Below are 23,757 nucleotides of genomic sequence, written 5' to 3' on the forward strand. Positions count from 1 at the left end.
GCAAACTTGATTTTATAGATTTTACTTGGTGTTGAATTGCATATTAACAAGAAAAAAATCTCCCCTTTAAACACTTTTGGCCTGAAGTAATTAAATAAGAGTGTGTTAAAGCCTTTCTACAATATTGCTGCAGTAGAAAAGAACAGCAATGGCTAATCAGCAATGGTCAGGGATGGTACTAAAATATATTTTTGTTCATCAGGAAAACTCAATCTCAATCAAGAACACTCTCAATTCGCCTTTTTCACATGGCGGCCATTGGCGGCTAAAACGAGGCTACAGGGTACACAAACCATAGGATTGTTATGTTCTATGCATTCACCTGTAGGTGGCATTAATTATATAGTAAGTGTACCCTGTAGCCTCGTTTTGGTTTAAACAATGGCCGCTGTGTGAATAAGGCGAATACTCCCTTTACTTTGCTGTTTGCATCTTTTTGTACATTAAAAACCAATAGGTCGCGACCGCAAAAGGGGTGCTATCTCTATAGGTAGATATGAACAACGTATGACTTATGGCCTGAAAAAAGTTCAGTCAAACGATTTTTTTTCACTTTAATCCCTGTGAATAATTAAACAATAACTCAATTTAGGCTACTTGGCTAGGCAAAAAGGTTTCTATTACAGCACAACCCCTATTCAATGAATGCTGCCTTGTCTCGCAATAAACAGCGGTGGAAATCCCGACACTTTTTCAACTGCATGAAACATAACAGTGAACCATCAAATATCTCCCAGAGTTCAGTGCCCATCAGTCCCAACATTTAGCAATATAATCAAACAGTCCAAAAGTAAATTAGATCCCAAACCAAACCGAAAATGTTATGCTTTTGATGGCCTACCAGTATGCCGCTCCAAACGAAAAGCATCTCTAATGATGGTTGTTAGACAAACTGGCTTCAGATATCCAACAGAGTGAATATGAGATTGTGCAGTCTTACAGTACTGTAGATGGCTGTGGTTAGTGATGTGATGCTGTTAATGGGGAGTTTTACATAGTTAGCGCAAACCCTATAGGTTATTATTTATTTAGCGTATATAAGGATTTTTTTCCTTATCAAAAGTGAGGGGGACGATGGCCGTCTCTTCAGCACTGCGTGGGACATATCCCCCACGTCCCCCGTGCCTCCTGCGCCCCTGGTTTGCTCGACCGTTTTATTGTGAGCCCTGTATGTGTTTAGCTTGGTTTCTTTATGGCGACAAAAAGAATGTGACATTAGCCTAGTGCCCTCGTAGCTATAGACTACCTATAGGCTAACTGGTCTAACCCATTTTCAGTTAAAGCGATGGTTCGGAGTAATTTCACCCTAGGGTCCTTTGCACCATGACCCCGAGCCAAACACCCTCCAAGAACCTGTTTTCCCTTGGTCGAACCCTGGCCGAGCGCTGTCAGAAACTAATGACTTTCTGCAGGCGCTTATGGAACCTATAGAGTATCTCGTAAATTACCCCACTAATAATTCCCTGAATGGTACGAAACTTCTACAGTAGTACAACTATGTTCTTTACTCATAAAATGAGGCATTGAAAAGTTTGAAAGTACACCAGGAGTTTATTTAAATAACACTTGCCTGATGGATTGTACTCTGCTACTATCTACCACTGCGTCGACGTTACTTCCGTGATTTGGGAAAAGCCCATAAAAGTCCTGTAAAAGTAAGACATATTTGCACAGTGTTATTCAAACATCTTCATTTGAAGGGGAATATATCCAGTGTCGCTCTCTCTCAAATTCAAATTCAAAAAGTTTTATTGGCAATTATTGGCATGACAATTCATAAAAGAAAGTGTTGCCAAAGCATACAATATTAACTCATCAGAACATAAAATAACAATCATAAAACAATATCTGTGATTCTAAAAAAACATGCACACATACACACACTCAATCGCGCACGCACATAAACATTTTAGTTTGTTATGAGAAAAAATGAACACACATAAAACGGAAAAGGAAAAAGAGAGATGGTGTAAGTAACAGACTGGGGGTGGAATTGCATATACGTAATGCCTATTCTCACACTGTGTAGTGAGGAGACAATTGGCAGGTTCCGGTATCCTCTCCCAAGAGTATTGTGAGCCTCTCCTGCTCTTCCAATGTGAGGAAGCCTGGGGTGGCCTGGTCAAATCTATCAAAGTATTCATCCCTTTGGGGTGTGTACTTATCACAATATAGAAGGAAGTGCACCTCTGACTCTACCTCCCCTGTCATACAGTGACCACATACCCTTTGCTTTTTGGGTAATGATTTTTTGTGTCTGCCTTTCTGGCTAGACAAGTATTCATATCTCTCTCTCTCTCTCTCTCTCTCTCTCTCTCTCTCTCTCTCTCTCTCTCTCACACACTCACACACACACACACACACACACACACACACACCAACAGACATGCAGACAAAGCCAGACAGTGACAGATCAGAGATCACATATATCATACATTACTGGGTGTAAGCAAATAAATCACAGAGAAGAAAATGCAGACAAACAGGCTTTTTCTTGAGAGGTGATATTCTAATCCTGCTTTCTTTCTCTGCCATTAACACTGCATTCACATTTCTTTGCTTATTCTTTTTTATTTTATTTTATTTTCCCTTGTATTTGCAGACCTTCTCAGCCAGGCTGATGCTGGCTGATCCACTCTCTGAAGAGAGATTAAAGGCAGAGTCCGCAATTCTGGTGAAAGGTTACTTACAGTTCAGCTCAACAGCCAATCAATGTACACCCTCTCCGCTGTGCTCCTTAAAGGTGCTCTAAGCCTGTATTTCTTAACTGGTGGGTCGGGACCCAAAAGTGGGTCGCAGAACTGTTGTGGATGGGCCACGGACAGAATTAATTTATAATGGCAAGGTGTCAAAGTGACGCCAAAATTAATTGGGGTCAATGGAATGCTAACTCCAAGTGAACGACTTCTAGCCTCAAAGCTGCCCATAGAGGGTACGCTCTCCGAACATTCGCCTACCCCCTTGGCTATCTCTCTGTTTTGTTTGAACATCAACAAAAGTGACGTTACCCAACAACGCTAAGAGCAACTTTAAACAATGTGCTGATCGGTTGGAATTCGTCATGGCTCAGTCAAGAGGTGCGTTCAAGTTCCTTGAACAGAGGCGAAGGTTTGCGGCAAACATGTTTGGATGAACCATACAGTCACTATTTTGTGTAAACATTCCTTCTCAATGGTAACTCTCCGTCCAACTCTCAATGTGTTTGCACTGAACTACCTCCTCAAACTGTTTGCGGAAAACTCAAGGCAATCAGAAAATCTTTTATAAACATTCGCCTATGTTTGCGAATTTGAACGCACCTCCGGCCTGCTTGTTTCCCATTATTAGCATCATGAGTGTGCAAAACACACTGAACAGACAGGCCATGAGGAGCAATGAGCTCAGTTTAAAAGAAAGTATATTAGCTTAGAATTATGGAGTGCAACTTTAGGACAGAGACACACACACACAAAATACAACAGTTTGCTTTACAAGCATTGGCTTGGTTGATTCTCATAGAAAAGAAACCATTTGAAAACATACATAACAGTAGCTGTAAAAGTGACTTCCACATGGTCACTCCCCTTAGTGCTTTTGCAATTTATGAAGGTAAGAAGTCTGTTATGAACTGCGAGCTGGTTCACCCCAATTGGTTTAAAGGTACGGTAAGCGATTAAGCAATTTCTAACACGTAACAAATTTAGAAACATTTAGCAAATATCTCCTCATGATTTGATAACTCACCGTTCTCTGAGGACACAGTAAAAAAATGTGAACCAAACAATGTGGGGGCAGCCTGCCCCTCAAACAATAACAAACCCCTTTGCGGAGTTTCTCGGGGAGTGCTGAAGGGACAGTTGAGCTACTTCTGTTTTTGTTTGGTCTTCAGCTCAAATATAAGGAAGTTGCTTTTGACAAAAATGTCTGCTAAGAAACACGAACATAAGCATAAACAAACGCAATGCCATTCAGCATTGCTTACCCTACCTTTAACAGGTTTGACACAGTCGCTTCTGTAGGCTATGTAAGGTAAAATGGCCTATATGCATGTACTGTAGGCTAATCATTAGCCTACTCAGTAGGCTAAGCCAAGCTCTGCGATATAAGCAAGACATCTACAAATGAAAACAAAATTTCTGACTGACTTGGTAATGCTATTAGGGATATTACCCAGTGCCTAAATATGATTTAAAATACAATATTAACTTATCCAAAGCTAAGTAGGATGGGCTATACCAAGCTAATAAAAAAAATATCTCTTAATGTGTATATCAATTTAGAAAGTAATACAGTATGTGAGGTGCACCGCTTTTGACAATGTCTTTCCTCAGTTTTCCAGTCTGTCTCTTCAACTAATTCTCATCAGAAGTCAAAGGCCAGCTCATCAGGCATCAGCCACCTGTCTTACTATGCTCCATGTGACACAGTCAATAACTGTGCTCAATGGAAATGGCTAACCATAAATATAAAGCAACCAAAATAGCGTGATAACAAAGGACTTGCAGAATAATAAAAATATGCATATGAGCAGCTGTCTGTCTCTGTAAATCATATTCCCTCGGTTTTGTGAAGTATGAAGAGTGCCCTCAGGTGGTCTGAAAAAGCAATAGCCCGGTGAAAGTATTGTCCTGTGGGCTGCTGCCCACCAGACTTCCCTGGGATAGTTCTAGGTACAGCTGCTCGCCCAGCTCGAGCTGCAGCAGACATACACGTGTGGCAGGTCCCGCTGGCTTCCGCTGGCTCTGATGAAGGCTCGCTGCTACAACCCCCTCGCCTCTCATTAGACGAGCCAAAGATGCCCCTGGCCCAAAATCGAGCGTCACGACAAAGAGGTAAAGTCCTCTGACGGGTGCACGGAACACTCCGGTTGTGGCAGAGTACATTTGGCCACGGTCCAAAAGGGTGTCCTCAAAGATCAGCGGACCATCCTTACTGCTGCCACTCTTGGTACTTGAAATGAACGCAAGGGGATAGTCTGATTGGATAGCTGAGGAAAGAGTGAAATAGGCATGTAAAATATATGTACATTGAAGGAGTTTTAAAATGTATTTTTATAAATTCAAACTAAATATATAGAGCATTATTCAATATCTGAAAAGGTCATTGGGGAAGTTAACATGGAATTTGGCCTAGGGGACACACAGTTAGATGTTTATTGTTACTATCACCAGAGGGAGCCCTAGCTCTAGCTCGGAATTGGTGAACATTGGTTTTCATGAAAACAAACTGTTATGACCCGTCTTAAACTTTGAGCAAACTGTTTTTTAAACATAACAAGCTGCCATTAAAGTCACAGAGGCCTTTGTCTGTATGTTACATACTAGACTAGATTTACTTTTTTCCCCCTCTCTTCTTATTCATCTCTTCTCTTCCCATATCTTCTTAATTACTAACTCAACATCCGGAACTTTCAGGTACAACAGTTTCTTCAAATCTTATAGTGGCAGATGTCCTTCATATTGTAAATGTATCACTTTTCCTAAGTTCCTGAAAACAGCTGTTCTATAGCCCGAAGAATAACCTGAATGCCTCAATGCTAGACAATTACAGGCCCATATCCAATCTACCTTTTATTGGCAAAATTATTGAAAAAGTAGTCTTTAATCAACTAACCACCTTTCTAACATCAAATGGGTATTTTGATTACTTTCAGTGTGATCTTCAGGCCAATTACATCACTGAAACAGCTCTTATTAAGGTTTTAAATGACATACACCTCAGTACAGATGCAAGCAAAACATCCGTAGTACTACTGGATCTTAGTGCAGCATTTGACGCTGTTGATCAGAACATATTATACAGATTAGAACACTGGGTTGGATTTACAGGTATACCGGTAGTTAGCAACTGGCTCAAATCATATCTACAAGAAAGGAGCTTCTTTGTTGCCATCGGCAACTGTACCTCAACACCAACGTCCTTGACCTGTGGTGTTCCCCAGAGGTCAATCTTGGGGCCACTATTATTCAGCTCCCACTTGGACAAATCATCAAAAAAAATTTCATAATTTGATTTCATATCATAGCTATGCAGATGACACACAAATTTACTTAGCTGTCACCAAATCACTATGGTCCCCTTGAATCTCTTTGTCAGAGAATTGACCAAATCAACAACTGGATGTCTCAAAATGTTCTTTAGCTGAACAAAGAAAAAACTGAAGTAATTATATTTGGTAAAAAGGAGGAAAGACTTCGGATTGCCACTCTCCTTGACACAATAGGGTTCAAAGCAAAGGATACTGTTAAAATTCTTGGTGTATTAATTGACAGCGATCTAAATTTCAACAGGCACATGAAAGCAATAACTAAATCAGCTTTTTACCACCTCAAAAACATTGCCAAACTTAGAGGGCTGATGTCAAAACGTGATTTAGAAAAACTCATTCATGTCTTTATATCTCCAGCAGGGTTGATTACTGCAATGGGCTTTTCACAGCCCCTCCTATCAAACAGCTTCAGGTGATGCAAAACAGAGCAGCTAGGGTTCTGACGAAAACTAAAAGAACTGGCCACATTAATGCAATTCCAAGTCCCTGCACTGGCTTCCAGTAAGTCACAGAATTGACTTACAGCAGCGCTGCTGCTTGTTTATAAATCAGTAAATGGAGCAGGAACTAAATACCTATCAGACATGCTGCAGCAGTACACCTTCTCCACCTCTCAGGTCTCGGGAGAAAAATCTGTTAGTAAAACCTGCTGTTAGAACTAAACATGGTGAAGCAGCTTTTAGCTGCTATGCAGTTCAGCTCTGGAACCAACTTTCGGAATACATTTAAACACTTTGAACAGGCAAACTGTTCTCAGATGCCTTCTGCTAACTGCACTGAGTTACACATTCTGAATCTGTCTTTAAATTATTCTACCTTGTCTTTTATTTTTAAATGATTTTACCTTGTGTGTTTTATGTTTTCTTTTTATTATGATCTTTACTTTTTGAACTATTTTTTGACTATTGCCCTTCTATGCTTTTATTTGCTATTATTGTTTGCTTTTGTTTATGTAAAGCACATTGAATGACCTCTGTGTATGAAATGCGCTATATAAATAAACTTGACTTGACTTGCCTAATTAAAATAGATACTTTTAAGTTTTTCTTATATAGAGTTGTGTGTTGTTTTGTTTCTATCTACCTGTTGTCTCAAGTGATGCATCCCTCCTGCTACGATGGGTGGCTTTCTCTCCCTGAAGGCTGCCCCTCTTTTGCTGCCTCTTCTGCTGCTTAGCGTCCTTCCTCTTCATCATCGCTGACAGTTTGTCCAGATCCAGTGAAGCCTCCGAGCCAGTCAGACCCTCTGTGTTGCTGAAGAGGCTCTTGAATACCTGCAGGTGCTCTTCAAGGCCTTGGCGCAGAGAGTTGACCTCTGCCTGCAGTTTCCCCTCCACACCACTGGGGGTGGTGTCCTTGGTGCAGTTGCAGCAGGAAGCAGGGCAGGATCGCCCTTCAATGCTCTTCACCCGAATGGCAAGTTCCTCCACGGCCTTGTCCAGACTCCAAAAGTCACTGTCAGAGTAATCTTGTCCCTCCTCTGGCTCATCATATAGGATTTGTTTCAAATCTTTGTCTCCACTTTTCTTGGCAAGTCCTTGCATTTCCCAGTCAGTCAGCACTCGTCCGGGCTCATCTGCTGCCTCGGACTCCGAAGCCGACGCAAGCTGCTTCTTCAAATCCTGGATCAACTTCCTAGTCGCCGGCATGGAGTTTTCCATCTGCTTGTCCATGGGCAACTTCGAAAAATCAAGCACTTCCATGCCCAGCACCACCTCCAGGACCTCAGCGTGGCGGGTGGCGTCCATCAGCACGGAGTCGAAGGAGCTTTGGAGGCGCTGGACCTCAGCCTCCTTCCTATCCTCCTTGTTCTGGAGGGCTTGGATGTCCTGCTGGCTGGCCACGAGCGAGGCCTGCAGCACGGACACGTTGAAATTTAGGGCCCGGGTTCTCTCCTGCTCAAAGGCCAGCGCGTTTTGCACGTAACTCAGTCCTTGCTTGAGGTCCTGCACGGATGGCATCCAGTCATTCCAGCCCTCTGGCTTGGACTGTGCGTCCTTCTCCAGGGCCATCTGGTTCTTGTTGGCTATCGTGTTGACGCTGGCAATGGCCTCTTGCAATTTGGAGAGCGAGGCCTGGCAGTTGCAGCCACCGCCGCCTGAGCTGGCGTTAGCGTAGAGGCGCTTGAACAAATAGTCCATGTCGTTGTCCACATCCTGCAGCTGTTCGCCATGGAGGGTCAGGTTGTTGGCCAGCTCATCCACCCGCTGGAGCACCACCGTCCGTGCTGCGTCCACCTCAAGACCTGTCTCCATGAACTTGATCTGGCTCTGGCGGCCCGTGTCGACGATCTTCTCGTCCAGCCCCTGCAGGACGCTCTGCAGGTTGGTGATGCCCTCGTCCGTCACCCGGAGCCCCTCGCTTAAAGCGTCCACCCTCACCGTATTATTCACCACTTTCTCGTCCAGACGGGCGATGGCATCCCAGATGTGGGACGTGTCCATGCTGGTCGGCTGGCTCTGAGCGGGGATGATGGGTCCTTCAATGGGTGTGTCCCAGGATCGCTGGATTTCCTCCTCTAGGTGTTCCTGGCTCTGCCTCAGCTCTAGGATAGACGAGTTCAAGGCCTGAAGATTCAGCTATGGAATACACATGGGAGGCAAAAGGAAGTGACTAATTGTTAATGATCAGTTGGTCACAGCTAATAATGCAATCCAAAAAGGAGACTCCCAGGCTATGTGTGACTAGAAAGGAATCACAGACTGGGTTAGTCAGTCCGCAAGCATCTGGGGTCAACTCTGACTCAGACTTAAAAACAGATGACTAGTAGCTTGTGGCACACAAATAACAAAGTATTTTGGGTGCTCGTGGGAAATTGTGGAAAAATGCCTTGAAAGCGGAGGAGGAATCCAGGCACTTCAGATATGTGATGAGGAAGGATGCATGAAAATGGCTTTATTATTACAGCTAAATCACTAAAACAGCATGTTCAGTTTTGGTCTTTATGAGGGCTTAAAACATTGTTGATATTGCTAAAAATGATTTCCTGCCAAACTTAAACATTTGAAATCTATAATTTACACAATCAGTTCACTATTCTCAAATACGGAAAAGTATGCTTTGCTACTACCAAAGATGGTTTGTGGGGCCACACCTGTAAATTCTTCTGCTGTCGCTTGACCTTGGCATCGACGTCCGTCTTGAAGATGGTCAGGTTGTAGTGAAGCATGGCATGCTGGGAATGCAGCCTCTCGTCCAACTGCCTCTGCAGCTCCTCGATCTGTTGGAAGCTCTCCTCCAGCTTCCCCTCCAGGAACTCATAGCGACTCGTTGGGTACTCCTGCCCCTCCTGCCCCTCTTGGGTCTCCACAACTCCTTGGCTCAGGGTTTCACGATCGAGGTCCCCTCGTCCCCTCTCCTCTTGTTGGAGCTTGAGGGCGGCCACGTCGCGGGACAGGCCCCCCACCTCCTGGGAGAGGCGGTCCAGGTGGTGGTTGAAGCCGTCCAAGGTCGGCTGGAGCTGGGCCATGATCACGGAAACTAAGTGAGGTAGGGCCAAAAGGCCAGGAGAGTTGGGAAGAGGTAGGTTCACATCTACGGGACCTGAGGGTCACAAAATAGAATAAGGACTCAGAAATGTATGTAGAAACGCAACTTATTAGTTTGGGAGTGGACGTAAGTACAGTGTTTCTGTATAGCGTAATTGACCACAGTTCAGAAGATGGGCCAAATGGCATGCTGGGAACTGATTGTCAGAAAGCGGCACTACCAATGCTCCACCATACATTCATTTATATTTATTAAGTAGATCATATTTATGTATTACATACATATTTAGTGAGGTACCCTTGGAGACAATTTGAGAACAATCTCCATTGCCTCTTTGTAACAAGAGAATGCCCTGGAGTAAGGCTTTCTATAAATGCAGAATAATCTTGATGATGTTTGAATAATGACCTAAGTAAAGAAAAAAATACAGTGTATCTGAACATTCAAGATTAATTCAGATTTAATCTTTTTATTGTTTTCGCTCTGTGTCCACTGAAATGGGTGTCATTGTTAAATAAAACAAGGACTCTTTGGTCACAGCCCAAAAATAGATCATGTGAAATATTCCGCCATCATCCACCCCCATGCATAGTTTTCTCTCCTTTGATTGTGTGTATGTTTGTTTGCCAGGTCACACAGTGATTTCATGCTGGAAAGTAGGACGTCTCCAGAGGCTACCCTCATGACCTCAGCTGCTTTTTAATGATCTCCTATCAGCCCAGGGCTTTCACAGGAACACCAGAGGAACCCATTTAGGTGGATGTGTGTGTGTGTGTGTGTGTGTGTGTGTGTGTTTGAAAGTGTGTGTGTGTGTGTATGTTTGTTTGTGTGTGTGTGTGTGTGTGCATCTGTATCTACAGTATATGTGTGTTGGAATCTGTACATGTGTTAAATGCTTTGTGTGGTGGTAGGTGTGAACATGTGCTGAAATGTATATGACTGCATGTGGCTAGGTACTGAGCGCAGATCTATCTACACAGGCAGGCACATACATAGTCATGGTTGGTACTGTACATGTTTGAGCTTGAGTATGTCTGGGACTACATTCCCATATGATGGAGAAACAGGATGTTTGTTAACATGTGTATGCATCTGTTTTTCACATGTTGAGAAATCATTTAGCTCCTTGTGTGTGTTTGAGATTGTGTGTGTGTGTGTGTGTGTGTGTGTGTGAGAGAGAGAGAGAGAGATTGTGTGTGTGTGTGTGTGTGTGTATCTATCTGTATCTACAGTATATGTGTGTTTATGTGCTTAATCTTGTATGTTTGTGTGTGCCTGCATGTGTATTTTTCCTGTCCTTAACGGAGAATAAGCATGTGTGTGGTGCTGATTGTGTGTGTCCATGCATATGTGTGTGTGAGAGAGAGAACGTGACACACGGCCCTCTGTCCATTTTCCACACGCCGTTTTCCCGATATCTGGACAGGATCCAGACCCGGCTCGCGCCGCATGCTGAGTCTGCTTACCCTCAACAATGTGTGTGTGTGTGTGTGTGTGTGTGTGTATGTGTGTGTGTGTGTGTGTGTGTGTGTGTGTGTGTGTGTGTGTGTGTGTGTGTGCATGTCCCGGGGGCCACCCAGGGGCCATTTTATCGCTCCTCGGTTGTTTTCTTTTTACCAGGAGATGATGTGGAGCTCCTACAGTTCTCGGCTGCCTTTCTAGTTCCCGAAGAGGGACACAAGGTCAATGAGAGGGTGGTCCCTTAGCAGCAGTAAGAAATCACCCAAATCTACAAAAATGTTACACCTAAAATATGTGTGTGGTCAGCTTTGAACGTCGGTACTTTGTTGAATTGTCTCTGTGTTGTGTTTAATTAGCTGTGGTCACAGTGACTGTTCTTTCGTGCTTTCATTTTTTCGAGACGGTGTGACGTATTCAGTGGACATAGCTGGACCGCTGGTATAACGTAATGGGCAAAATTTACACCGCCACGCCAGTCAGGAAGCATGAGTCACCTCCAACGTGCGGATGCGAGAGGCGAGTGACGGCTCTATATCTGAACCCCCTCTGTCATTCCCACAGCATCCTTACATCACGCTCCCACGCAGACAATGCATGGTTGCACTCTTTCTGCAGGCCAGAAGAAAGAGAGGATTTCCTGTGGAGGAAACGGTAAGGCGATGGAGGCTGGGGGGGTGGCAGGCAGGGGTGAGGGATCGGCGGAAGAGCACGGGACACTGAGATGAGGAGGAGTCCATGCGGGAGCGTGGAAATGCTCCCTGTCGTAGATTCCAGTCCCCTCCCCAACCCCCCAGCTCAGGTCAGGGATATTTACTGCCTTCCCAATCCTACAACTCCCCCACCGCCCTACCCCTGTCTCTCTTTCTCTCTCTCTCCCTCCCCCCATCTCTCTCTTTCTCTCTCTGTTTAAGGATGTGGATGAGACTAACATACTGCTGACTAGACTGCAGCTGATAACATCTCTGGAAGCTCGTGTTGGGTGGACGGAAGCCCACACACCAATATTTTGATTTGTATGTATATTTTATCTTACCAAGTCAACTATTTTTGAAAATGTGTTTAAATGAGTTGTGGGAAAACGTAAAAAATGTCCATATCAGTGAATGTTTTCAAATAAATTTTTTTAACAGCTTAATTTTATGTTTGTGGGAGCAATTTGTCTAGTTGGCAGTGCTCTATGTCACTTAAGATAACAGTTCAGCACAAAATCTGTAATAATCTCCTGGAAAATCTGTTGTGGGTCCTACAAGTCTACTGATAGAGCCAGGCACTAAAGAGGGCCAGAGGTGCAACTCTGAGAGACCAACTAGGGATGAAGTGTGTGCTTTCACTGATCCATGAGGCATTCTGGAGGATAGAGATGTACTTGTGTTCACCTCCCCACCTATCAGCTATATCTGACATTCGTCTATTTATCCAACTATCCGTCCATCCTTCTGTCCATCTATTCTATATGTACGCTTATCACCCGGAGAGAAGAAATACTCTTTTCTGATTGGCTGGTGGGGTGGCTATTAAGTAAGGGATAACGGTAGTCGAGGTGTCCTGTTACAGAATGAATGATGCGTCGGAGAGTTCTTTTCCTCCGCCTTGTCCATTAATTCAGTATAACGGGACACCTTGGCGGCCATTATCCCTTACATAATGGCCGGCGTTCTATATACTATTCCAGTGTTTCCCATACATTGACTTATTTGTGGCGGCCCAACACAATATTAACATTGACCACCACACAATGATTTTCTATGTTGTACTACTTAAATTGGATGAAATCCTTTCATTGTATAGCTATGCGCACCTTTGCACAGCCTCTCCTTGTGTCTCTGTCCCTCAACAAACCTGCATGCATGTTAAAAACTCCCTGTCACCTACCACCCCCTGTCACCTACCACCACAAATAGAATCCAATTCTGTGGGACACACTGTATTCCTTATATATACAGGGCATAATGCATACGTTGAAAATTTATTTTAGCGGGGTTGCACTGTAAAAAAGCGAGAAAGCGAATAGGCTAATGCAAGACAATGGTGGGAAACTAGGGCAAAATTTGCTCGTAAAGCATTTTGGTTGGAAAAGTGGTAAACATGGAGGTACTGTATTTCCTGTTTTGAGTTTTGTTTAGGTCGTTACGTAACTGAAACACCATCTTTGGCTGCCAACTCTGACAGTTTAGCTGCCTAGTGTCCGGATGCATGTGGAGAACCTAGAAGCAGCAACTCTGTTTTCTGTATGTAGTGACCTTCAGCTGGCCTACCTCCTTGATCATAGGCATGTTGACTGTGGTTATGGTCTGCGTGGTCTTGGGGGCTGTGTGGGTAGTCGTAGGTGAGGTCCGCAGACGTGTCGTTCTCCGCTGGCGTCCCTCGGGCCTCATACAGCTCACTGCCCGACACCTCAAAGTCATTCTGTTCCCAGTTCGGGTCACTGATAAGTTGTGGTTGTCCTTGCGCTCCTGAAGGAAGACAAGAAGAGATCTACACTCAATGCACTGCAGTAGGTCAACTGGTATAGTGATGGGTTTGACACCCATGGAAACACACACACTAAATGATACACACCAATGGCAATGGAATTGCTCTATACTGGAAGACATTTTCTATTAAAGTGTCGGCTGAATGACTAAAATGTAAATGTGCGACCATGGTAAATTACACTGCCATAGGCTTTACTAAATGCACTGCTGAGCTTACTGAAAAATCAGTGTTGCATTCAGTCCATTTTGTGTGGCGCTAACACAGCGGAATGAAAATGCAGTCAAGTGGAGCATTTTTAACTTATGCAAAAGGCTGGTTTCTTTATTGCCGAGTGTGTGTGTGTGATTGTGTGTAGGCTTATGTGTATGTATGAGAGGAAGAGATGAAGGGGAAGAAAGCGAGAGTATTGCAGTGGTTATTTGACTCCAGTGGAGCTGAAGGATTAATTATCTGGGAGCTTTCTCCTTCGGAAGCTTGGTCAATAAGAGGCGTGGAGGGTCTTGGAGCGAGCTGGTCAGCAGCTTGGGAATTTACTCTTTTGTCCCTGGCTGCTTTTGTTTGTGTCCTGAAGCCGCTACGAAAAGGCCAGGGGTTTATTTTTAGGGGCCCTGGTATTTAGCTGCCGGCCTGGGCTCGCCATTAGTTTGGTCCGGAGTGTGTGTGATGTTTTTGTGTTGTTTTGAGTTTGCGGCTGTTTTTTTGTTTTGAGGTAGTCATCATGAGTGACGCCCCACTTGTGGCCTTGCTTTATGGATGGACTGCACAAACACACACACACACACACACACACACACAGACACACACACACACACCCTTTCCTGCCTCCCAGGGGAGGTGATGACCTTCCCACAGTCCAGCAGGCTAGAACACAAACATTCACTCACTCCTGCTGGCTCAGTCCGTGTTCACTCCTGGCCCGTGCATCACTTCCCTAATTAGCCAGGAGAGCTGGTGAAGGTAAGCAGGGGTTTGGCTTTCCTGTCCATAACTAGGGTGACCAGGCAAGGGCCTACCTGGATGGTGAACAGTGGTCCATTCTCCTGGATGGGTTCTTCCTGCCACGGTGGACGACTGAGGATCAGCGACATGGTCCTCTGGAACTAGAGAGGGCGAAAGAGGAGTGAGGGAAAAAAAAAGACGGGGAGGCATGGCACACACAGGAAGTCTGTTCTATATTAGCACTTGGAAAATATAGCTCTAAATCTCCGGGCTGGAAGAGCCTTAGCTGCAGAGCTGCGTGTGTGCCGACTCACATCCTGTGACTTGTGTGTGATGTGTCAAAACAACATGCTTTGATCAGTGTGGCACTGATGAATGATTTTGGCATTGTGTTTTGTAATGTGTTTAGAGGGGATTCCTGCGCGTGTGTGTGTGTGTGTGTGTGTGTGTGTGTGTTTTTGTGTGTAGGTGTGTATGTGTGTTTATACCTGAGTCTTCACATCTCTCTCCCCCATGGCCAGGGCAGCAGCGCCATAGTAAGGCTGTGAAAATCTTCTGCTTCTCCCGGTACACCGGCCGTGTGGACATCTTATACCTTCACACACCACAGGGGGTTAACTTAGGCACTGTACACTATTAAAATGAGTTTGTCTTGTGAACTTGTCCAGTACTTGTCCTAATATATTTTACTTGAGTACATCATACAGAAGAACAAGAAGGACCAGAGTTATTTCTAGACTAGAACTGTCTAGAATATTATATGAAATATATGTATTGTCCATGTTTATGTTTTAAGGGTTAAAAATTCTTACTGAGACACAAACAAATATGCCACATATCGATGGTTTTGGCATTGAGTTGTGCATAGTAGTATATATACTCTTTTGATCCCGTGAGGGAAATTTGGTCTCTGCATTTATCCCAATCCGTGAATTAGTGAAACACACACAGCACACTGTGAGGTGAAGCACACACACTAATCCCGGCGCAATGAGCTGCCTGCAACAACAGCGGCGCTCGGCGAGCAGTAAGGGGTTGGGTGCCTTGTATCAAGGGCACTTCAGCCGTGCCTACTGGTCGGGGGTTCGAACTGGCAACCCTCCGGTTACAAGTCTGAAGCGCTAACCAGTAGGCCACGGCTGCCCCTTTAATGTAATGTGTTAGAAGTGATTTCTGTGCGTATGGATGTGTGTGTGTGTGTGTGTGTGTGTGTGTGTGTGTGTGTGTGTGTGTGTGTGTGTGTGTGTGTGTGTGTGTGTGTGTGTGTGTGTGTGTGTGTGTGTGTGTGTGTGTGTGTGTGTTTGAGACTGAGGTCTGAGGGGATGTGAGACTGGTCGGTTGCCCTCACAGAATGATCTGGCAGTCGGGGGTACCGCTGGGGCAGGGGCTCTGGGACTTGATGGTGTACTTCTCCATCCCACAGGACACGGCCATGGTGATCACGCGCCGCTGCACATACGCACACCAGTTCCTGGAGACAAGGAAACAATTTTAAAATGAGATTTACTGAAACAATCATATCATCCTATTACAGGTAAGATCAGAACTTGTTTACTCACAACACTACAATTGTCTTCACATGTGGTCTTAAAATTGAAATGATTGATTATCTAAGTTGTCAAACGAATACATCATGTGAGCAGACACCATATATATATATATAGTAGTAGTAACTAGTACAGGCCAAAAGTTTGGACACACCTTCTCATTTCAATGCGTTTTCTTTATTCATGACTATTTACATTGTAGATTCTTACTGAAGGCATCCAAACTATGAATGAATGCAAAGTTATTTGGCCCACAGATGAATATTTGTCAAGTCATGGCTTGCTGAATATGTTATTAAATTTAAAAAAAAATAGTAATTTTCAAAAAAAGAAAATATAAAACATGTTTTCAGTTAAGTACATAATCCCATATGTGTTCATTAATCGTTTTGATGAATCTACAATGTAAATGAAAATAAAGGAAACGCATTGAATGAGAAGGTGTGTCCAAACTTTTGGCCTGTACTGTACGTATACCATAGATAGATATATGGCAGACACACTACAGCTGTAACAGAGGGTCTTGAAGCTTTTGTAGTGTGACTTGTTCAGACCTTTCTCTCTGGTGGACTTTCTTGCTCACTAAGGGGTTTCCTTCCTGCTGCAGAAGGTTACATATGTGGAGGACCTCTTGGAGACAGGAAGAACCTTCATTTGACCTGGTCATGTTAACCATGGGTAAGGGAAAGAGCTCATTGTTTTTAAAATGATACCTCAGTAATCCTACGTATTCTAGGTCATTATATATGCTGACTGAGACTGCTTTGACTCTAAGAGATACATCTGTGAAAGCCAGGGAGGTCTAAAGAGGCCAGTCATCTCAAACACATCAAAAATATTGTAATCATCATAAATGTATTAAAATATCTTACATGGTTGTTTTTTCATGTTACATTTCAAAGTCAGGGTCATATCACATCATCATATTAAAAATCCACCAGGATTACAACTGCTATGCTACTACTACCCTTTGGTTATTGAAGGGGAAAGGATAGAAAAACACCACTTGAGGTTCTTAGTGTTGTTTTCACATGAACTAAGAAGTTATTTGTTATTTTATTGATATGAAGTCACTATCTGTGTTTTTAAATATGGCAGATGTTGGACTGCCTCCTATCAAGAAGACATGGTTTCCTCATGCAGTGGGGACACAATGGAGTCACTTAGTTCTTGTCTGTGTGGTAATGAAAACTGACTCTGAAACAAATTGTTTATTTTCTCAAGTCAAATGTTGTTGCCTTGCCTAATACTTTACGACATCCCTGATTTACGAGTTTGTTTTTCTTTTTCCTACATGGCCAAGCCCGACACAAACCGCCTTGTCTCTTCCTGACATGGCACAGGCAAGGCACTGGAGTTCCTTCCTTTACCAACACCCCTCAAAGCCACGGCGGGCAGGGCAACAAAACAGCCAGCCACCATAGTGGTGGTGCAGACGGATTGATCTCTTGGCCTCTCTTTGGGAGGAGGGTTGTGTGGAAGGTTGTTTTCCCACCAGGTGTCCTTCTCTGACCTTGCCCAGACGCCCAAGGCGTCCATTCAGAACCTGAGCTGCGTTAACCCACTCCAGACCCCCGGCTCGCAGCCTGTCTGCCGTAATGGAGACGAATGAGAGCGAGTTTGGGGTCGTTGCACCGCTGAGGTGAGGTCATCACGCCTGACCAAGGTGGTCCTGGGATGCAGGTGAGCAGAAGGGGCGTCGAATTCCAATCCATGGCCCCAAATCTACCACAGCTTTCCAATAGCAACCTTGCAGCAAGTTCACATGTAACTGTCTGGAAACATGTACAGTAGGCCTGGTGGGCTCATGTAGCATTACCATGAATGTAAACAAACCTTATAGTCATGTGTGGGTAATCTGATATGATGATAAGTTTTCAGGCATGCAGTATGGACAGAGATTATTTCTGATATGAAGCTAAAAAGCTTGCCTGCAAAGGAGATTGTTTTCACTTAAAAACACTGTGGATGTATGTAAGTGGGAGAGCAAAGGAGGGAAGTTTGAGTTGTTTGAGTAATTTGGGAAGGCTGTCTGGGGGTCATTTGTTTGCTTTACTCTCCCCTAAAACAAAACCATGAATCAGAGAGCGAGAAGTCAGTGAGTAGTTGGGGGGACAGCGGGCTCCCCGGGTCTCCCCAGGTCTCGCCTGGGCGCCCCAAGGCTGACGTATGCGCTGGGGGGACGAGTGGTGCTGCTCGGGGTGAGCGCGGGGGTCTCCAGTGTTTGGTGTTTTAGCTGGAACACGCCGCTGCCCCACTGACTCATGGGTCGGGCCGAGCAGGGCAAGGTGCGGCCCGTCTCTGTCATCTCCAGCCAGAGGCCCTGACGCCCACAGGAGGCTGTTGTGCTGCTACGAAGCCAGTTGCGTTGTGTCACCGGTCACAGGGTTAATTGATTTTGTGTGGGCTGCGTACCTTCATCAGGATTTGTGTGAGTGGCTTAATTACGTCTTCCTCCTCCCCTCTCTAAATCTTTTTCTCTCTCTCTCTCTCTCCCTTTCTGTCTGTCTATTTATTTATTTTCCCTCCCATCTTATCCAACTCTGTTTCCAGACAGGCTTATGCTGCTGTGTCCTCCTCCTCCGCACACCAGGCTGTTTCATCTCCCTGGCTGGTTTGGCTAAGTGCACCTCCACTCTCCAGTCCCCTGTGGACAAGAATAGATTGTGTTTGGCTGCCTGACTTTGTGCTCATGTTCCAGCCCAAACAGACCCCCTGCGTCGAGTCGAGGTGCAGCTGGGAACACGCACACAGACACCGAAAACACACGCGTGGAAACATGCAACTTTAATGTCCGGGGGCCCGCCTCGTATTCAAGAGTGTCCCTTAGCAACGGGGTTGCACTGTGAAAAAGCAAGCCAGCAAATATGTAATGCAAGACAATGGTGGGAAACTAGGGCAAAATTTGTTCATACAGCTTTTTGTTTGGGGAAAGTGGAAAAGATGGAGGTACTGTGCTTCCTGTGCTGAGTGGCTTAAGTAGTCCAGTTGCTTTCAAGATGAGGACATTTCTTCACTTCATTTAAAGTTGGGTGAACACTGCGACCTTGCCAGCCTTGATACTGTGTTGTAAATTATATTCAGAGAAAGCTGAGATACAGATCATCCCCGCGTAACACAACGAGCACTTCCACCCCCAGATCTCACACACTTTCTGTGGCCCTCATAGACTAAACACAAAGCTCCGGCAATGACGCCTGAACCACAATCTTCCAAAAAAAAAAGATGGGGGGAAGATGATGCCTCTTGGCACAAATGCGACCAGCTTGCGTAAGACCGCTGTCCCCTTGTTTACCGAAGGACCCAAACCCTTCCAGTGGAATGCAAACATCCTAAAACACACATGGTGAGTGTTACTCAATCTGTTTATCTGTCTTTCTTTTCAAGCGTTGTGGTTCAAACTGTGAAAATATCGGAGATGCTCTCCAGAGCAATGCATCAGTGCTCTGATGCAACAACGTCCTACTCTCAGCAGAGTGTGGCCTCAGCCCATAGGCTGAGCCGCATGTTTACGTTGAGTATATCTACACGGTCTGTCATCCCTTGACGTATGTGTGTGTGTGCGTTATCTGGAGATCCCTGCCAGTGGACTGTCCTGCCAGGCTCCCACATGCCTCTCTGATGACCCACCCACCCACATTCCGCCCCCCAGGACCGCCCTCATGATAGCCGCGCGTCCTCTCAGAGTTTCCCCGTGTCACATCCTCCCCGTGTCACTTCCTTCCTCCACAGACATCATGAGGGGACATCCCCATGTTAGCACACAATGCCTGGCTCCCCCACCCCACCTCCATCACCCCAGCAAGTCCCATTCTCGAATACCAGCAGAAGCAGCAGCCATGCCCAGCTCCTCAGAGGAAGGAAGAGGACACTCCTTCACCCTTCCTTTGCTCTTAGAGTTTCTCTGTCATGCAGTGCTTGATACTCTGTCTCTGTCTTCTCTCTCTTTCTCTGCATAATTTTCTCTGTCTCTCACTCTCTCTCACTCTCTCTATCACCCTAATTCTCCTTCTCAAATGTTTCTTTTTCTTTTTATCACTTTTGTTGTTGTTTACATATTTATGCCTTGGTAATAATTTCCATTTCTTCATCTTTTCTCTCCCCCACACCCCCTCAACCTCGGACCCTCTCCCAGGACATGTGCTCGTGGCTGTCTCTATGCATGCACCAAACCTCTGACCTTCCGGCTGTTTCCGCTACTGCACACCCCCTCTGCACCCCCCCCACTCCAACCCCTCACCCCCCACTCAAACCTTCATGTTAACGCTCCCGGTCTGTCTCCAGTCCCTGTGCATTCACCGACCTCAAACACTGTTTGTGTTGGACGCTTGATAAGTTTTCAGCAAAGCATAACATGGAGCTGAACGACCTGTGGAAGGAGCTGTTTCTGTAATAAGTGAGCATTCAAGATGGATTGCTAGTCCATGGAGGCTGGGAATGAGAGAGAGAGAGAGGGAGGGAGGGAGAGAGAGATATAGAGACAGAGGGAGGGAGAGGGAGGAAGGGAGCTTCCTCCTCTCAGTTCAGGGTTATGAAGACTTCCATGTAACCGGTTTATCACTGCGCCCCTAAGCCCCCCTGTCTCGAAATGGATTACAGGTCAATATTAATAGAAACTATTTTTGTTTTTCTTGGGTTCAGATTAAAAGCTCGGAGTTGTTTGCTGCAGTCTCACCACAGCTGGGATAGATAAGACAGACCCCATTATGTCCTTTTGTGTTTCGTTTAGTGCAAGCTTTGGTGTATTAGACTGTTAGACACTTAGGTCCTACAGAGCACCATGACTGATACACGTAAAATGGAGTCAAGTACGGAGGGGAGAATGCTTTGGACGAGTGTAGTCTGAGATCTTGTTTACCATAGAGTTTAGCATGGACTTGGAAACAAAACAATGCCTTGTATGCCAAAGAAATAACAAGGGAGAGAGAAAGAGAAAGAAAAAGAGAGAGAGAGCGATAGCAAAAAAAAACTCAAAGCAGCCTGTGTGTGTAAGAATAATGTCAACATGAGGGACATTAGCAGGATCCAGGCATCGGAAACAAAGGCATGAGAGGGAGATACCAACAGAGGGAGAATCAGGGGAGGAAGCCACAGAGCAATCAGATGGCGGTGATAGGGGGGAGTGCCGCCATGCCTGCTGTCCCTGGGATCAGGGGAGGCCCGGTGGGGCAGCGCAAGGATGGGCGCTTGGTGGTGGCGGCGGATGGGACTGGTGCTTCCGCTCTGGAAACCGGAGCAGGGAGATGCAATCACAGACCCCATAGCCGAGGCCCCCTGCTGGGATAGAGCAGCCAGCCAGACAGCCGGTACCCACAAGGCACTTCCAGGGGGTGCATGTAGAGGGGCAGACAGGATTTGGAACGTTTAATCCTTTTTAATGTCCTCTCTCTAGTCCACTGATTTGAGCCGCGATGCTGTTTGAAATGGCTGCACAAAATATGATTATCCTGGTGGTGGACATATGTGTATATATATTTATTTAAACTTCATCTCCTAAATATCCTTCAATTAAGTTGGATTACTGTATAATGCACTGAACAACACAGTTAAGGTGGAGGTAGGATTGTCTGCATATTTACTGGCTAGAAGCCCCTAACCCCCCCCCAACACACACACACACATACACACACACACACCACCCCAACCTCTTGACTGACTTCCCCCTTTGCGTTCACGCTAAGCCTATTTTCTGGAGCCTATTGGGGAGTGTGTTTTGGAGTTCTCCCCTGGCCCCTCAGTAACCCACTTCAGCTTCATGCCAAAGCCTCACGTCACGTCAATCAAAAGACCCACATTCACGTCCACATTCCCGTCAAGCTCTCCTCTCCTCCCTGGGCTCCACCTGTTGTTTAACAAGGCCCTGTTCCACACCACTGGACGCTTTTTACAACTTAATTAAATCTCTCCAAACCAGTTCTATGCTTCCAACCCAGGTGTGTTTGTGTGTGTGTGTGTGTGAGAATATCAGTGAATGCTGTGTGTGTTTGGGTGTGTGTGAATATCAGTGAATGCTTTGTGTGTGTGTGTGTGTGTGTGTGTGTGTATGTGCTTGTGTGTGTGTGTATGTGCTTGTGTCATTCAATCACCTGAACCGTGAGCAGCAGTGAGGTAACCTCAACAAAACCACAGCTTGTGTTTACTCAGGTTCATGCTGGTTCACGTTGTGTGTGTGTGTGTGTATGTGAGTGTGTGTGAACCCTCTTACCTCCTCCTCGCACAGCCCACAATACCAGTTATCACCATCTCACTCTCTCTCTCCATCCTTCGCAATGTGCTCCCTATTACCTTACCCATGGTGGCACGGCAGAGGAAAGAGCCTGCACCCCCCCCCCCCCTCCTCTTTCCTGTTCGAACAAAAAACCCATTTGGAGGACTTCTGAAGTGGCTTCTCTTTAAAAAAAAGAAAAAAGAAAAACAAATTGCTCCGGCCCCAGAACGACTCCCCTGGGGCCACATTATCGGGGTATCGGGGCAGCGGTGAGTGGCCAATTTAGGGGTGTAATGTATGCATCTGCGATGAAGTCGTGACAAGTCCCCCTGTGAACCTTGCCCCTCGCTTGAAAAGAAGATCAAAACCGTGCCAGCACAACGCACCGGGTCAGCTCATAAAAAACTACAGGAATCCTATGGGCTCCCATGTTTTTCCGGAACAATTAAGATGAATTACCATTGATTAGTAGCGCGTAAAGGAAAACATGTGCGCTCCTATGACACTGGCGTTAGCCAGGGGACCCTGGTACAGTGCCAATAAGCAGAGCGGGGGGCCAAGGGCCAGGCAGTGAGCGCCATGTTTGTGTACGAGAGTAGGGTAGATACATAAACGCTTGCTGTCTGAGACTGGACCTTTTGTTTAGGTTTTCCACCAGCTTAGTGCTGATTACAGAAGAGATTGCAGAGATAGCGGACGGAGCAAAAGAGGGAGAAAGAGGGAGAAAGAGAGCAGAGCATTGCTGGAGGGTCAGAGGGAGTTGACAGTGCTGACAGAAGAGAGCAGGAGAACCTCCCGGAGTAGCAGGGGGAGAGACGACGTGTATTTGTGAGAGTGCTTTTCTTTATGGTGCTGAGTTTATGTGGGGTGGAAGTGCTTCAACCTGGGTGGCTCTCCAAGGAAAATAATGAGATCCAAAACATATAAATTTGGAATCTCAGCTTTAATTAGTGAGAGCGTTGGTGAGCTAACCAATGTGTGTGAGTGTGTGTGTTTTGCGAGCTCTCGCAGGTGGGTGTTCTCTTCATGTTCTGAATGAGAGAGGAAATAATGTGTGTGTGTGTGTGTGTGTAAGTGTGTGTCTACACAAGCAAAGCATGGCGAGGCAAGCCACACATCTGGCCTGGCATTCATCTCAGCATGATAAAAGAGACCACAAGCACTCACCCGGTGCGGGCCGGGATGCCCTGGGGCCCGGTGCCCCCATCCCCTGCGGGCGTGTCCTCCTGGGTGTGCTGCTGCCCGTGGCCCATGGCGTGAGCCTGCCGCTGGTCCCTGGGATGATGGCGCGCTCCCCCGGGGAGATCCACCGGTCCGTGCCCCCTGGTGGGGTGGTGGGTGTTGTGGTGGTGCCCCCCATACCCCCCTGTGAAAGGGACCCCCCGGTCCCAGCTGGCCCGTCCCCCGTAGGAGTCCCCTGCCGTGGCCTCCTCCTCCTCCTCCTCCAGCTCGGGGTCCCTGGCCCGCACATCGCAGTGAGCTGCCAGCAGCAGCCCCAGCAAAAGAACCAGCTCCCCGACCGCTGTCATTCTGTGTGTGTGAGAGTGTGTGTCTGGTCCTGTTCCTGTTCCTTCCAACACTTCCAGCCGCTAGCTGCCAAAACATCTGAAG

General features: G+C 45.8%; 1 protein-coding gene across 1 annotated transcript; it reads right to left on the minus strand.

Annotated features, from left to right (window-relative positions):
• Window positions 1-1,731: 1,731 nt before the first annotated feature.
• On the minus strand, window positions 1,732-23,757 carry mmrn2a (multimerin 2a). The gene is made up of 8 exons (XM_076285890.1): window positions 23,314-23,757; window positions 15,740-15,862; window positions 14,880-14,986; window positions 14,466-14,552; window positions 13,233-13,430; window positions 9,122-9,570; window positions 7,112-8,606; window positions 1,732-4,966 (listed from the first exon to the last, which is right to left on the minus strand). The coding sequence occupies exons 1-8, from the start codon at window positions 23,673-23,675 to the stop codon at window positions 4,566-4,568; spliced, it is 3,222 nt and encodes a 1,073-aa protein (XP_076142005.1). The 5' UTR covers window positions 23,676-23,757; the 3' UTR covers window positions 1,732-4,565.

This window comes from Alosa pseudoharengus, unplaced genomic scaffold (assembly GCF_046254945.1).
Source record: "Alosa pseudoharengus isolate Yale_2024_CS ecotype anadromous, Long Island Sound unplaced genomic scaffold, YU_APseudo_1.1 YU_APseudo_1.1_scf_15, whole genome shotgun sequence".
Lineage (NCBI taxonomy): Eukaryota > Metazoa > Chordata > Actinopteri > Clupeiformes > Clupeidae > Alosa > Alosa pseudoharengus.

What these genes read in the sequence shown, in the direction of transcription:
- mmrn2a (XM_076285890.1), bottom strand. Translation starts at nt 23,675, where the DNA reads ATGACAGCGGTCGGGGAGCTGGTTCTTTTGCTGGGGCTGCTGCTGGCA. An exon ending in GGCATCCCGGCCCGCACCGG is followed by an intron (nt 15,863 to 23,313) that starts GTGAGTGCTTGT and finishes CCTTGTCTCCAG; the next exon opens with GAACTGGTGTGCGTATGTGC. An exon ending in CCCGACTGCCAGATCATTCT is followed by an intron (nt 14,987 to 15,739) that starts GTGAGGGCAACC and finishes TGGTGTGTGAAG; the next exon opens with GTATAAGATGTCCACACGGC.